Source organism: Rosa chinensis, chromosome 1, assembly GCF_002994745.2.
Source record: "Rosa chinensis cultivar Old Blush chromosome 1, RchiOBHm-V2, whole genome shotgun sequence".
NCBI lineage: Eukaryota > Viridiplantae > Streptophyta > Magnoliopsida > Rosales > Rosaceae > Rosa > Rosa chinensis.
The window spans coordinates 60,937,256-60,951,929 of record NC_037088.1 but is presented as its reverse complement, the minus strand read 5'-3'; the positions used below and the strand labels follow the sequence as shown (position 1 = coordinate 60,951,929).

General features: G+C 39.3%; 2 protein-coding genes, 1 long non-coding RNA gene, 2 other non-coding genes and 1 pseudogene across 8 annotated transcripts; all 6 read right to left on the bottom strand.

The window, feature by feature from the left end:
* Positions 1-178: 178 nt before the first annotated feature.
* On the bottom strand, positions 179-3,156 carry LOC112185583 (magnesium transporter MRS2-4). 2 transcript variants are annotated; one of them, XM_024323936.2, is made up of 5 exons: positions 3,008-3,156; positions 2,563-2,916; positions 2,072-2,493; positions 1,354-1,635; positions 179-691 (listed from the first exon to the last, which is right to left on the bottom strand). In XM_024323936.2, the coding sequence occupies exons 2-5, from the start codon at positions 2,897-2,899 to the stop codon at positions 413-415; spliced, it is 1,320 nt and encodes a 439-aa protein (XP_024179704.1). In that variant the 5' UTR covers positions 2,900-2,916; positions 3,008-3,156; the 3' UTR covers positions 179-412. The 2 variants fall into 2 exon arrangements, with proteins under 2 accessions (XP_024179704.1, XP_040366855.1); XM_040510921.1 differs by having other exon boundaries at positions 2,563-3,144.
* A 1,465-nt stretch (positions 3,157-4,621) lies between these two features.
* On the bottom strand, positions 4,622-9,457 carry LOC112185380 (potassium transporter 2). 2 transcript variants are annotated; one of them, XM_024323713.2, is made up of 10 exons: positions 9,054-9,457; positions 8,625-8,727; positions 8,286-8,520; positions 7,953-8,198; positions 7,820-7,873; positions 7,453-7,713; positions 6,870-6,922; positions 6,668-6,785; positions 6,233-6,487; positions 4,622-5,930 (listed from the first exon to the last, which is right to left on the bottom strand). In XM_024323713.2, the coding sequence occupies exons 2-10, from the start codon at positions 8,661-8,663 to the stop codon at positions 4,828-4,830; spliced, it is 2,364 nt and encodes a 787-aa protein (XP_024179481.1). In that variant the 5' UTR covers positions 8,664-8,727; positions 9,054-9,457; the 3' UTR covers positions 4,622-4,827. The 2 variants fall into 2 exon arrangements, with proteins under 2 accessions (XP_024179481.1, XP_024179417.1); XM_024323649.1 differs by lacking the exon at positions 9,054-9,457 and adding an exon at positions 8,904-9,047.
* Positions 9,458-11,022: 1,565 nt separating this feature from the next.
* Positions 11,023-11,219, bottom strand: LOC112183135. The gene has a single exon (XR_002929735.1). It is a non-coding gene; the product is annotated as a U2 spliceosomal RNA (small nuclear RNA).
* A 613-nt stretch (positions 11,220-11,832) lies between these two features.
* LOC121050935 lies at positions 11,833-13,713 on the bottom strand. Of its 2 annotated transcripts, XR_005804432.1 has the most exons (3): positions 13,274-13,713; positions 13,126-13,177; positions 11,833-12,989 (listed from the first exon to the last, which is right to left on the bottom strand). It is a non-coding gene; the product is annotated as an uncharacterized LOC121050935 (long non-coding RNA). The 2 variants fall into 2 exon arrangements; XR_005804431.1 differs by having other exon boundaries at positions 13,126-13,713.
* On the bottom strand, positions 13,601-13,813 carry LOC112183138 (annotated as a pseudogene).
* Positions 13,814-14,195: 382 nt separating this feature from the next.
* On the bottom strand, positions 14,196-14,392 carry LOC112183136. The gene has a single exon (XR_002929736.1). It is a non-coding gene; the product is annotated as a U2 spliceosomal RNA (small nuclear RNA).
* Positions 14,393-14,674: the final 282 nt, after the last annotated feature.

The following is a 14,674-nucleotide window of genomic DNA, read 5'->3' as shown; positions in this document are numbered from 1 at the left end:
AGATGTCCCGTAACTCAAATATCATTAAGATAAATCATTTAGTACCAAAAAAAATAAACCGTTAAATGGTTATATCGCCATATATTAGCTAAAAACTTTGAATAAAGTACTTGATGAAAAGACCAAAACTAAGCTGCAATAATATACACAAACATCGTAATACAGATGCGCAGGAACCAAAGGAAGACAACCCAGTTGATGTAATCATAATGGAAAATTTTCTGTATTCTAATATACAATAATTGTACACTAACATATATTTTACATAAAAGAAAGGCCGAATGATCAATGATGTTAGAGCAGTCGTAAAAGTCAGGCCGCAGTTTTTTTTTTTTTTTTTTGGGTGAGAGGTTGATAGTCAGGTAAACAAGTTTGTGAATCTATTATATATACAAAAGATCATGAAGGGGACTCACGAACCAAGCAGCTTCTTCCACCTTGCATACCCAAAAACAAGGAAGAAAAGCAATACCGAAAATGCAGTGACACCTCCAACAAATAACTCAAATATCCCCTTCTTATCGTATAATACACAGGGAATGTTCATACCAAATATTCCAGCGATCAAGGTCTCTACGGCTATAGCAAATGATGCAATGGTCAATGTTAATTGGAGCTGAATGAGTTCGTTTCTCTGGTTGTCAAGTTGAATGTTGACATAATCCTCTGTGTCATCTATATACTCCCGTACCTACATCCAATGAAGAAACAATACAACTGTCACCCAAGCAATAAAGTTACATCCTCTGCCATTTATCTAAATTTACATAAAACAAAATAAACAATAAAAGAGAGAGAGAAGATAAAAGTAATCACCAGTAGTTACCCTGACATTTTAAACAAGTAAGAGATCAGAAACCTATCACGGATGATGTCTTTCACATTAAAGTCAGCTTTTAGCTGAACTATCACATCTTTGAACATAACCGATTCCTCAAAGAGGGTATCATATTCAAAGTCAAGAAGACAACTAAAAAGGCTATTATCAAGTGGTGGGTTGGTTAATTGTAAGATTAATATCTAAAGACTGATCAATCTTCTTCAATCCGTAACTCTTCCCTCGTTTTAGAAACCAACTAGCTTGTAAATTAAAAATCCTATACAGATGATAATTAAGTCAGTTCCAACTTAAAATCCTCCAAGGTCTAAAGCCTCCAGATTGTTCCAGGATCAAGTGCAACCAGAAAACTTCTACAGAAAAATGTGCAATTTATAAGGCTGAATGTGATAGTGACAACAAATTATCTTTAGGTACTTTCCCTTAAAAGGATCGATATCTCTGGAATTCTAGAAAATTGAATTTAAGAGTCAAGTACTTCATTATAAGGTTGCTAAGTGAGGATTTGCACTTACAGACAATATCTTGTTACGAGTTCCATCAAGTTGCATAAAATAAGCCTCAAGCAACATTTCTAGATCCTCTACATCATCTTCACCCATGTTGTTGCTAGTTACCAAACTACTGCTTCTATTAGAGCCTAGCCGACGGAGATTGGGTGCAGTAGGGCTGCTTCTATTTGAGCCAGAACGTGCCAACAAGGCCTCAGATTGTTGATTCTGAATCCACTTTCTTGTCAAATATAAATGTGCCATGTCTTCATTGTCATCCAACAAATGTTCAATTTCATCCCTCACCTGAAATTAAATAGATATATGCTTCACTTGAAAAGAAAAATAGTAATAGTTTCTATAAGGTGGCATATAGACCACACGTGCATAACTATTCAAACCCAGTGAGAAGAACTTTTCACAAGAGTAACACTGCCTATTACGAGAGTCCTACCAATAAGAAACTACAAATTTTGACTTATCCGTTTGATCATTCTATTTTGTGATTGTAATGTTATGAATGGCTAATTTCGTTCTGTAACTTTTGGTATAGACTGGATGATAAATAGTGTCTGAAACCTTAGCCTCCATTGTATATATCTCCCTTTCCTCTCTTTATTTTCACTTTAGTTAACAGCAGAAGAGGATTAAATTTCACTCCAAGGATTAAAACTCCAGGAAAGTAGACATGTTAACAGCAGTCATGGATCAGTTGGACAAATAGAATACAGCGCAAATATACCTTCTGTACTCGTGCAAGCAAACGGGTGAGATTGCTTTTCAAACTGCGAACAAGTTCAAGATTCTTGGTGCTGACATTTCTGGCGAGTTCATCGAGCACAGGGTAGGCTTCCATCTCAAGGTCTGCCACACTGGAATCCAAGTACGTACAGACAACTTCTAGAGCAATCTCGAGAACCTGAAACTCAAATGGGAGATCACATTGCAAACCTTCAACGGCCTCGGGAACAGGTAGCCATTGCCTTGCTGTTGAAGCATCCAGTTGATTATCTTGTTCATCAACCCTTGATTGAGGAAGCTGTTGCCTTAGTTGATCCGCAAACGGAAGAACCTCCTGCCGAAGAGGATCAAGCAACAGAACCTCTTCGGCGGTAACTATAGCCTTGATAAACTCCAAATTCACCACCATGGCCTTCTCCCTGGCTGCAATTGAAATCAATTCGGTTAGGGCGGAAATGATGTTGGTGGATTAGAGAGAGAGAGAGAAGGTACCGAGGATGCTGGAGGAATGGGAGAAAACGGGGCCGAGAATTCTCAAGTCACGAGGGGGAATGGCGGCGCGTCGGATAATAGCATTCTTGTCACACTCGACGAGCTCGGAACCGCCGCAGCGATCGAATCGCATCCAGAGCCTGGCTCCTCCGCCGGCCTTCTTCTTGGCCTTGACAGCCAAACTGTTGTTGTTCAGGGGCGAGGAGGGGGCGGATCCCATGGGCCGAGGCGGAGGAGGCGGCGAAGGGAAAGGAGAGGGTGGAGGGCCGATAAACTTCTTCGGCCGCTGCCGCCGGCTGCTGCTGCTACGCTTCAACGAGAACGGACCTTTCCCCATTCTCACTTTTTTGGTTCCTGAAACAAACCCCCAAGCTTTTCCGAACAATTTTCTCTCACAAAAAACCAATCAAATCCGAATAAAAGGAAACCCTAGAAAGAAGAATACTTTAGTGGTGTTGTTCTCCTTCATGAGCCAGTAGATGAGAACGGAGATTCCGCCGGAGGGCACAGCCTCCTTCTCCTTCTCCTTCTCTCGCTCTCGCTCTCTCGCCTGCTCTCTCTCACTGGTGGAGGAGCAACAGCGACGTGGTGCCATAAGAGTTAAACAGAAGCGTCGGGGCAATTACGTAAAAGACCATCCAGGGGCAAAATCGGAATCACTCTGTTTCGTGGTGAGATTTTAAAGTCTAAGCTAGGCTTACTTACCTTGCCCAGCGAGGCTAACCTGTTATCTATTCAATTAAGATTTTAAAAAGCCTTTTAAAATCTGGCAGTATTCGTTGCTTTCAAGGAATTTATTAGATGCTGGATTAGGGGTCATCATGGGTTGGGTTAGGACCGGTCCTATTCTAAATTTTAAGGTTTAGGATTAGGTTAGAGTGAATCTAGTCAAAGTCAATAAAATTTAAGGGCGGATCGGAGCTTAAATATGCATCTGGCAGTATTCGTTGCTTTCAAAGAATTTATTAGATGCTAGATTGGGGGTCATCATGGGTTGGGTTAGGGCTGGCCCTATCCTAAATTTTAAGGCTTAGGTAACGCTGGAGTAGATCTAGTCAAAGTCAGCAAAATTTAGGGGCGGGTCGAAACTTAAATATGCTAACATTTACCTGCCCGAAAAGCCCGAGCCGCTAGGGCCAAAAAGGCCAGGTCGAGCCAGCCTTCCGAATATGGGCCAAATAGGGTCGAAATAGGCTGAAATACATTTTTTTTTCTGTCTCAAAATGTAACTCAATGATTATCTAGGTAATAGTACAAGACTCATTATTTTCGATTGATCATATTTAATACACACACACATATACATTATATATGTTGGAATTAACTTCTAACATTTATAAATATTATTTAAGGTGGACTATATTCAATTTACTATTTCTTTAAATCTCCCAAAATTAATTGTTGTTTAGCAAAGGAAACAAAAATGAAAGAAAACAAAGCTTAGGCAATCAATTACAAAGAAAGAGATAAGTTGTATGTTATAAAAAAAGGAGAAACATATTTAATAAATAGAAAAATAAAAAATAATTAGGGCTTAAAGGACTGGATCAGGCTTCATTTGTATGGCCCATACCCTACCCTATAAAAGAAAGGTCAGGCCGGCCAGCCCTAATGCAAGGGTAGGGTCGGACTTAGGGCCAAAGGGCCAAATGATGACCCCTATGCTGAATTATAGTGTAATTTAGTGTGCTTGGTATAAATATCAAACTCATTTAGAAATTTGCTCTCTAGATGTGAGATTTTGGTCTTTCTTTTTGTCTCTCGTTCTGAATAATAAAAAGACCCAACACGATGGAAGATGAATTGACGACAAACTACATTCACTTAATAGCGTCTTGATTTTTCTCATGTCTTCAATTGGTTGAGATTGGGAATTGGACCAAATTGACTATCAGTCACTCGGTTCCTTAGTGAATGAGACTGGATTTTTCTTGTTGATGAACCTTATTATTTGCTTTTGAAATGCAGCTTCTTCTTTAAACATTTGAATTACAGTAAATATTGCCCTACATAATTAGGTTTGCAAAAATATTGCAACTACTAGAAAAGGACACAATCATCATGGAAAGTCAAGCCTGATATGGATTAGAGTAAAAGTTATAAAATTTTACAGTTTTCTGATAGCTAGTAATTTCATCTTGCCAAGTGATGGCAAATGCAGCATCTATGATTACAGTAGCAGCACTCTTTTATACAAATCTCTAACTACACAACCCCCTTCATCTGAAACAAAGGCAAAACTATCTGGGTACTTACATGTGTGGCCTAAACAATATAGACCATGCCAACCTCAAGAAGCGACACTGGTGGCACCTTGAGCGCCACATCCGCCCCCCTGCAGTTCCTCCTCATGAAATTGTATCCGAAGTTAATGGCCAATCTCTTCATCACAGATGAGCCTTGCTTTGCTTTAACATGTGTATGCCCAAGTATAAACGCGGTCCCGGCTTGCTGAGCTTCATGCAGATCGTGGAGCTCTTCTCGTAACATGTCATTGTCAGTCAGCGTATCAGCCTGAGACTCCTGATCATCAATTGCAAACCTCACTCTTCTTTCTACGGGTGCCATCTCAATAACATCTGTGACACTTTCAACAGTTGCAAAACCAGATACACTTGTCTGCAGAGTCTCCTCCATCTCATAAGCTGGTACACCAGACAATGCCACTGTTCCAATCACAGCCAATCTACTGTCACTAATATCAGTAGAGCGTGACGCATCATCTTCAGTGCCTGAGCTAGTTCTACGAGTTCGATACCAGTCATAACGGATGAAATCAGACAGCTTCTCAACTAGCTGGGATTCAAAGGAGTCAACATCCTGGTGAACATCTCGGTATCCATACCGAACAATGCACCTATAGGACCGATGAGCTGCAGGACCAACACGACCAACTAGGTATCGCTCAGCAGGAGGCACATAAGGAACAGGGACAGATTTTACACACACAAATACTAGGATGCGGTGGAAAGCAGGGAGGTTGGTTACAAAGCGGGAGAAGTTAGCAGGAATGCCAGAGGTGAGATCAGTGAACACAAGGCCAATTCCAGGGACTCGAGTTATTCCCAAGCTTGGACCCAAGGCTAAAAGCCAATCTAATGAAACCTTGTTGTGGAGGTCATATTCGTACTTCTTGATAGTTGCATAGTGCCAAACATACATGATGGTCATGAGGAACAGGGCAAGAAGAATGGGAAGCCAAGCACCCTCGCGGAACTTGGTGAGTGAAGCTGAGAAGTACAGCAATTCAATTGACCCAAAGAAGAGTAAGAAGCAAAGGGCTAGAATAGGTGGTTTGTGCCAACAAAGGATGATCACCAAGGAAGTTAGGCATGTGGTCACTAGCATAACTGCCATCACAGCTAACCCTGCAACCAAAGAAAAAAGAGCTACTTTTTAATCCTTCAGAGAACACAACTCAATTTACTAATCTGCTTCTTTCACCAAAAATAATCTAAAAATTTTAGGATCTGACATCATGATAAGAATTGCTATATACGTTGTGGGCAAGCTGGTAGTAGATTTCCCTAAAAGTGCTTGATTCCCTAGAGATTCTAGAAAGCAAATTTCTCGTGACATAGAACTTTCAAGGAGTAAAACTTGGGCATACTCTAATAAAAAGGTGACGAAGTTATCGTAGAAACTAGCGAGATATAAAATGGTAACTTACCAGATGCATTCCCTATGTGTTTTGTGTCTCTGAATCCAATGGTAACAGCAATGCAGAGGATCATGAGCATCCAATTGATCTCAGGGATATAGATCTGGCCGTGTATCTTGTCAGAAGTGTGAACAACCTTGACCCTTGGGAAGCAACCAAGTGACTGGCTCTGGTTTATGATAGAAAATGTTCCACTGATGATTGCTTGGCTTCCCACAACAGAAGCAAGAATGGCTAGTACAAGGACTGGCCATCGCACAATTTCTGTAACAAAAAATTAAGCCATTACATATTCAACAACAAGTATATAAACTACTTGACTATAGTATGACCAGGTATCCTAAAAGATTTAAGACATGAACATTTAGATAAAAGCTTTGATCAACCCTTTGCCAGATTCTGCGTTTTAAAACAATCCTGCCCATAAAAATGACATAAACATACTTGGGACTGAGACATAAAAGCCGATCTGGTGGTTGCTGTGGTGATGTTGTGATAAGTAAGCAGCTTGACCCATATATGCCAATATAAGTGCTGGATAAACCAAAAAGGTAAAAGCAACCTGTTGCAACATACTTATTAGTATGCAGATCAGTATTCTTGATATGTACAAGACACTAATAGGGTCTAGGAATGTAAGAATTACCTGAATGGCAGAATAAGAGAAGTGTCCAAGATCGGCAAACATTGCCTCTGAACCTGCATGTATAGTCACACATATCAATCAGTAGCAATTATTTGGTTTCTCTCTCTTTATCAGGATTTGTTGGCAGTTAAATCACTGAAAATATTCAAAGCTACTCTAGGGATTTCTGTTTTAGGATAGGGTAAAAGTATAGGTATCCAAAAAAGTATAGGTATCAGAAAACAATGACAAGGTATATAGAGTTTTTAAAAAGTTGTGGCCAAATTGATTTCGTAATAGAGTTTATGCAACAATATCCACTCTGTGTAGACTGGTTAAAAGATTTGAATTCACTATTGAATTATATTATTTCAATCTATCAATAACTATACACCTCCTCTTTTTCCACACACTTCCATCGAATTTTTTTTGCTGAAATTGGTGACTTACATCAGAACCAGATTATCTGTGGACATAAATATCATTATCCCATGACATTTGAATAGCAGACTAGTTCGGTTCTCAGAGACGCAATTTTGGCTTTTCTTATGCTTTGCATGCAGGAAAAACAATACGCATATAGCTGTTATGCAAGAGATATTACCTGTTATGCACAGCAATATTCCACCTAGAGACATCCATCCACTTGTCCTGGTCTTTCTCAAGAACTTGAACATGTAATATGGAGAAAGAGCTTGATAGACATGCTGATTCCAGTGGAATATGTTATATAAGCCAAGAGCACTGATGCATAGAAGCCATGCCACCACCACTGGTGCAAAAAAGAATCCAACTCGATGTGTTCCGTAGTGTTGAAGTGCAAATAGACATAGCAATATGAAACAAGTAATCGGAACCACAGCATCTGCAATTTGGCACGAGTATTGATTTGGTCAGCAAGGGTCATTTGAGCTGCATTAATAGAAATGGAAAATCAAGATATTAAACAAAAATGGAGATGAGAAGCTTACACAAGTGATGTTCCTTGGACATGGATAATTCCAGGCCAGACACTGCAGAAAATACTGCAAGAAAACAAAGGCATGAGTACTCAGAAAACCACAAGGAATTGCAGCTTTTTGTTTTAATTGGAAAGAAGTGTACCTGACATGGCGGGAGTGAGCACTCCATCACCAATTACCATACAAGTGCCAAGAAGAACAAGAACCAGCAAAGCAGTATGCAAGGTCTTGGACCTCTCAAGTACCACTTTCAACCAGGAACTCTTTTCCTTCTCCGGTGCGTGCTCCAATTTATAAGTAGAGACCGCCTCATCAGCAAGCTGACGGTTCGGTAGAAGGCTTACTTTGGCATGCCTACATATCAATGAATAGAGTGCAAAAGTACCACCTGCAGAAACATACATGAATCAAAGGTTACAACTTCAGACCTTAGACTAGACGATATAAGCTTGTTCACTTGTTCACGAGTACTTACCCTCTCCATTATCGTCGGCTCTAAGGACTATGAAGACATACTTGACCAGAGGGACTAGAGTAAGGGTCCAGAACACGAAGGAAAGTACACCATAAATCTCTTCATTGGTCTGTGAATGTTGAATATCTTCTGCGAATGCGCTCTTGTAGACATAGAGAGGGGAAATGCTCAGGTCCCCATATACTACGCCAAGGCTCTGGTATGCTAAGAGCAGAGTGTTCTTCCAAGAGTTCTTCTGAAAATGCAATTCAACTTTCTGAGAACTGGGCTCATTTCGAGAAACTTACTGAAGTTGGCAAGATTAAAAACCCATGAACTAATGAAGATAAAAGCACTGACCTTTGAAGTGTCCCAACATTTGGCCTTCTCAAGATCCATGGCGCTGCTCAACTCTCTACTTTGAAACTAAATTTCATCTGTTGAACACAGTTGGCCTTCAGATCTGCATTGACACAATACAACTTTTATTGATCAACTCAAACAGAATCTACTAAATCCTATAAAAGCCAGCTAAAGCCATTTAATGATTGCACTTCCAAGAACAACTATCCAGTTCCCTATTCAGGAGAGATGAAAGAACACAACCCACTTTCCAATAAATCCACATGACCTCCATACCTCTACCACATTCCCACCAAATTTTTGAAAGCTGAGCAATTTTTTTCGCAAATTTCCAGAAAAAGAAAGAAAACTCAAAAGGATAGAGCCCGAAGCCACAGCCTTTGGTAGGAAGAGAACTGAACAAAAACCAAAAGAGTTGAACATCACCTGCACTAGAATTATTCAGATAATGACTCATAAATATAGAAGGGCCCTCATTCCTTCTCTTGTCAGTTCCTTGGTAGTTGGTCACTATTGCTTTACCCTATTCTACTCTGGTAGCGTAAGAAAAAACCAACATCTCTCTCTCAAAGACTACACCTTCTATGGAACAAAGATTGTGGAAATCTCAACCTCCATTTTAACAGTGTATTGCAATAGTGCAAATGACCAAAAACTTCAACTTTCACGAGCAAAACATTGCCAAATGGGAGCAAAAATTCTTATGGAAACAAAAAACGCTCAATCACGTGAATCAAAGAACAGTTACTTATACCCAAGAATACCCAAGAAAAAAAAATGAAAAAGAAAGTGTATATTCTATATAGCATCCAACTAGTGCCCACGCAGATAAAGCTGAATTGAAGGTCCATTTATCAGAGACTCACAGAATCAGTGACTCACAGCCACACTTTATTATCCCCAGTCCCACCCACAATCTTTGATTAATCAAATAGCTTATTATTATGACTTCTGGTCTTACCAAATTTCCCACCGAACTGCTAATCTCCTTCATTTAATAGCAAAAATTAGAGAAATAAAAAGGTTAAACGGTCGCTGTCACTGTTTAAGAGTATACCTTACGTGAATCTCCAGCAACTACGCATGGTGAAGAATTGAAGAGCACCCAAAATGCCTAAATGTGCAAACGAGGGCTATCTAGTCTAATCAACATAGGCAAAAGCCATGTGAAGCATCAGGGTCGGTTTCAAAAGCCGAGTACTAATGATCATGGAAGCAATTTACTGCTGCTGTACTAATTGCTTAGCTTTTGCCTAACTCTTGCATTCAAGAAAGGCAGAAAGGTCGAGTCTCTATCACCCACTTGGGGCCACTTTGTCCTTTTTCCGTTTTGGCTAATACCCTTTTAGATTTCCTCACCTATCACGACGCTGTGCTGAGAATGAAGATTGCGACCTCCATTTTTGTCCCAAAGCCAGCTCCTTTCTTCAAGATTCTGCCTTTTGTGAAATCAACCATCAATAAACCAGTGTGTGCTTCAACATCAGAAGCTAAAGCCATCAACTTTATATTTAAACATACAAATTAGAGGCAAAACAAACAAAAAACTAGTACCTCAACTTGTGCCAGAAAATGGGGTGGAGTTGGTGCTGATTTGAGTGTTCATGACAAAAAGCTTGTATGACAGTGAGAGTGATTCGCGGGGGATTTGGTTATACATATGAAGATTAAATGAACGCACCAGAGTATCTGAAATGTGTGTACCAACCGACCATTGCGAATGTCACCCTATTCACTATTCTATTGAGAAAAGAGTGATTTGTATAAAGCATTTTAATACTTGGAGAACGTGGTTAAGTTTAGGAGATTGATTCTGTCTAAGAATTACGAGGATTTGTATTAATCTTGAGACATGAGCGGGAATCTGTCACTTTTAAAAAAGTGTCGATGGATCAGAATGGGAATGTTTTCTAGTTATTTTGTCTGCTAATTCAATTTTATAACAATACTTTGTTGTTGTAACGAAGGATTGGATCAAACTCCCGAGTGACATTGCTATCATGGAGCCAAACGCATATGATAAAAAGGAAAAAACAATGGTGTCAAACCCATCATAGTGGAAAGAGCCCATACAGATCGACCGACGACCTAAACTTTAGAGTAGAAAAACATGTCACGTATCTACATGCACGATAATAAGTGTAAAATAGAAGGATAAGAATAGATAAACCTTAGACTTTAGAGTAGCAAAACATACATGTAAGAGTGCAAATAATACGTGTACAATCGAATGATACGAATATATTATGTACAAACTACATAAAAATGTATCGATTAGATATGCAAAAGCAGCAAAAGCCTCAATGCTATGTGCACAGTTAAATAATAAGCAATAGTTCAAAAGAATATTTGCTCAATATGTTCTGAAAATATAAGTAAATTTTGAACTAGGTTTGTAGGGTGCGCCAACACCATGCTATAGTGCAACGCATGGCCAACGCCTGAAGACCTCAATAGCAAGCTATTGTTGCAGGCCTTCCCCCTTCAAAATATTGATTTAATATCGTATGGATCAGTGACCCACATATCAGATATTAAACTGATAAGAACAGATACTACACTTGATCTTAGCCAAGAGGCCGAGAAAGGTATGCTTTGAAACCTCATAGTCAACCACTTTTATATTAATCCTTCCACTCCTTCTTAACACACTATTTCGATGTGGGATTCCATAATTTGTTCATTAATCGATTGGTTAAGAACAAATATATAGGGTCAGGATTAATGTACATATATTTTGACACATTTTTTTACACACCTTTTTAGCATTTAAATTTAACTATAACCAATAGTTCTTATAGCTCCATTAAAATATAAAATAAATTACTTTAAGTAAAAATACAAAACTAAATAATAAAATAAAAATAAAAAATATAACGCCACGTCTCTCCGGCGGCACCACCGCCAAGAACGTGTATCTCTCTCTCCCTTCCCTCCTCCTTCTCCCTCCTCCTCCGTGTGAAGTTCTCTTTTTGTTAGTCGATCTCCATCAATGGCTGTCATGGACCTCTTTCCAGAACACCAATCATATGCAATTACAATTGCAATATATCATGTTCAGTTATTAAGTGAAACATGCAAGTTTTTCTTAATATTTACTTAATTGATTGGTACATTCATGGGTGACAAGAAGAAGAAGAAAGACAACATGCTCATCCACTAGTTCTGTTAATTGATAATGGTGGCTTGTTCTCATCAGTGCTGCCGGTAAGACGTGTTTATTTATTTATTATTTAATTTTTTTAATTTTAAGAAAGCTGATATATTAATATTTTCATATTATTGTCACATCAGATGGTGGAGCTTTGCGAACTCGAAACTATAGGTTACATCCCTTGATCCTAACCTCTAATAAATATGCTTGATCTTCTAAAAAACAAAAAATATGCTTGATCTATCCTGCACGCTTTACAAAGCAAAGACCACACAACACTCCACTCGAGAAGATTTATAAGCAAAATAACTCATATCGATCTTACAAATATAACCACGAAAATTCTGCTATCCACCTAGGTGGTTCTCACCTGGTGACGTGGCAGAACGACAGCCACTCATTTCATTTCGGTTTCTGAACCTATCAAGTAGAAGCAGTCGTGGTCGAAGTTGGAAAATTCGACTAGAAACCGCCATGCACAGTGGAAACTTTCCAGCCTCAGACCGCCGTCACAGCATCGAGCAAACTCAGGCAACCCCTCCATCCTTCCGTCCTCCCCAACACACCAGCAGGCATCGCCCACACCCCCAGCCACCCCTCTCTACCCGACGGTTCCACGCAACACAGACCAGATCGAATCCCTCCGATCCGATCTGAGCCAATCAGATCCCGTCTTCGCTCCACTAGGTGACGCCGCCTCTTGCTGTCCGCCTTCCGGTCGTGGGAAGATCGACCCCAGCCCCACCCACAAGCCACCAAGCCAGCTAGCACGACCACCTCGCGTTTTGGGCAACGAAACCACCACGCAGCCTGAGCCTCCTCTCCGACTGGGTTTTTTGGTTTGCCACTGTTCTGTCAGCACTTGTATGCGGTGACCCCCACCTAGGTGGATAGCAGAAGCTCCGATATAACCATTGTATAAGTAATTTGGGGCTCCAGCAGCTAGCTTAAATTATTTTGCTTAACCCAAATCGACCTTAGACTTTAGACAAGAAAAATATACATAAATGTACGAGTGAAAATAATACACATAGAAAAAACATACATACATGTATGAGTGGAATTAATACATGTACAATCAAAGGATTTCGAAGTTTAAAACTAGCTTTGGTGAAATTTGCCAACGAACCCCTCTTAAAGAAGAACTGTTATTATGGAACCATCAGTCCCAGGAATATTCGTCACATGAGCATATTTCCCATTTTCCCCTGCATCGACCCACCGGAAAATTAAGATGAGTACAGCAACATTATTTGAAGCTCTAAAGGTAACCTCATTTAAATAGGGGGAGAGAATAATAGCATAGTTAAACGAGATGGGAATTGCACAAGGTTTTGAACTCACCCCATACAACTTTCCCGTTAGGTGTGACTAGACGAAGTTCACTGGCATTCACCTGAAATTTATATAAAACATAAATAAACACGAGCATGAGGTATGGATCTTTGAATTATAGATGTCATATATCATCAAACAAGATTGAAATATATACCTGAACAATGGCTTCCTTCGTCATGACACCGACAGAGGTATTAGGGTCTTTGTTCACACCAATGATCTCAAGGTTAAAATCGCATTCGAGTTCAAGGTGCCCGCAAATTTCTGGTTTTATTTTAGGGCCTCTTGATGACCAAGTTATACATTATAATGAAAAAAAAAAGTGTTATATTTAGTTTTGAACTGTCTATTGACCATCGAACTGAGGGCACGATCTATTTGTAATGATTGTTTCTTTGTTCTCCTTCATCGCATTACTGTTGTAGATAATCACATCAAATAGTAGAGCCAGAAGCCATTCCTAAACATTTGAACTAAGTTTGTAGGGTGCGCCAACACCGTTCTATAGTGCAAGGCAAGGCCAACGCTTGAAGACCTAAATAGCAATTTTCGCCAACACCATGCTATTGTTGCAGGCATTCCCCCTTCAAAACATTAATTTAATATCAAGCGAATCAGTGATCCACATATCAGATATTAAACTGATAAGAACAGATACTACACTTGATCTTAGCCAAGAGGCCGAGAAAGGTATGCTTTGAAACCTCATAGTCCACCACTATTATATTAATCATTCCACTCTTTCTTAATTCTTAAAACACTTTTTTGACATGGGACTCCATAATTTGTTGAGGACTTAATTACTTGAAAAAGAGAAAATTGCTGAACTAATGAAGATCAAATTTGAATGGGAAAAGGAGTTCATTAACCGATTGATTAAGAATATATAGGATCAAGATTAATGTACATATATTTTGACACATTTTCACACCTTTTAGCCTTAGATTTAATTATAACTAACGGTTCTTATAACTCAATTAAAATATAGTTGATATTGTTTTTCCTTCAATTACGCATCCATAATAGTAGGGTTGTAACACGCTTGGCCATAAATCATAAAACTTTGAACTGAGTTTGTAGGGTGCGCCAACACCATGCTATAGTGCGAGGCATGGCCAACGCTTGAAGACCTCAATAGCAAGCTATTGTTGCAGGTCTTCCCCCTTCAAAACATTAAGTTAATATCATGTAGATAAGTGACCCACATATCAGATATTAAACTGATAAGAACAGATACTACACTTAATCTTAGCCAAGAGGCCGAGCAATGTATGCTTTGAAACTTCATAGTCCACCACTTTTATACTAATCCTTCCACTCCTTCTTAACATACTTTTTCGATGTGGGACTTCGTTATTTGTTGAGAACTTAATTTCTTGAAAAGTTCTGATGAATTATGGAATTGAAGCGAACGGAATATAGCAGAAGTAAAGTTGTTCAAATTTGAATAGGAAAAGGAGTTCATCGATCGATTGGTTAAGAACGAATATATATGCTTGATCAGTTGATCTATCTCGCAGGCCGGCTGTACAAAGTAAAAGCCTCGTACACAACA

What these genes read in the sequence shown, in the direction of transcription:
- LOC112185583 (XM_024323936.2), bottom strand. Translation starts at nt 2,899, where the DNA reads ATGGGGAAAGGTCCGTTCTCGTTGAAGCGTAGCAGCAGCAGCCGGCGG. An exon ending in CCATTCCTCCAGCATCCTCG is followed by an intron (nt 2,494 to 2,562) that starts GTACCTTCTCTC and finishes TTTCAATTGCAG; the next exon opens with CCAGGGAGAAGGCCATGGTG. An exon ending in CTCGTAACAAGATATTGTCT is followed by an intron (nt 692 to 1,353) that starts GTAAGTGCAAAT and finishes CATTGGATGTAG; the next exon opens with GTACGGGAGTATATAGATGA.
- LOC112185380 (XM_024323713.2), bottom strand. Translation starts at nt 8,663, where the DNA reads ATGGATCTTGAGAAGGCCAAATGTTGGGACACTTCAAAG. An exon ending in AGCCGACGATAATGGAGAGG is followed by an intron (nt 8,199 to 8,285) that starts GTAAGTACTCGT and finishes ATGTTTCTGCAG; the next exon opens with GTGGTACTTTTGCACTCTAT. An exon ending in GTCCAAGGAACATCACTTGT is followed by an intron (nt 7,714 to 7,819) that starts GTAAGCTTCTCA and finishes GCCAAATTGCAG; the next exon opens with ATGCTGTGGTTCCGATTACT.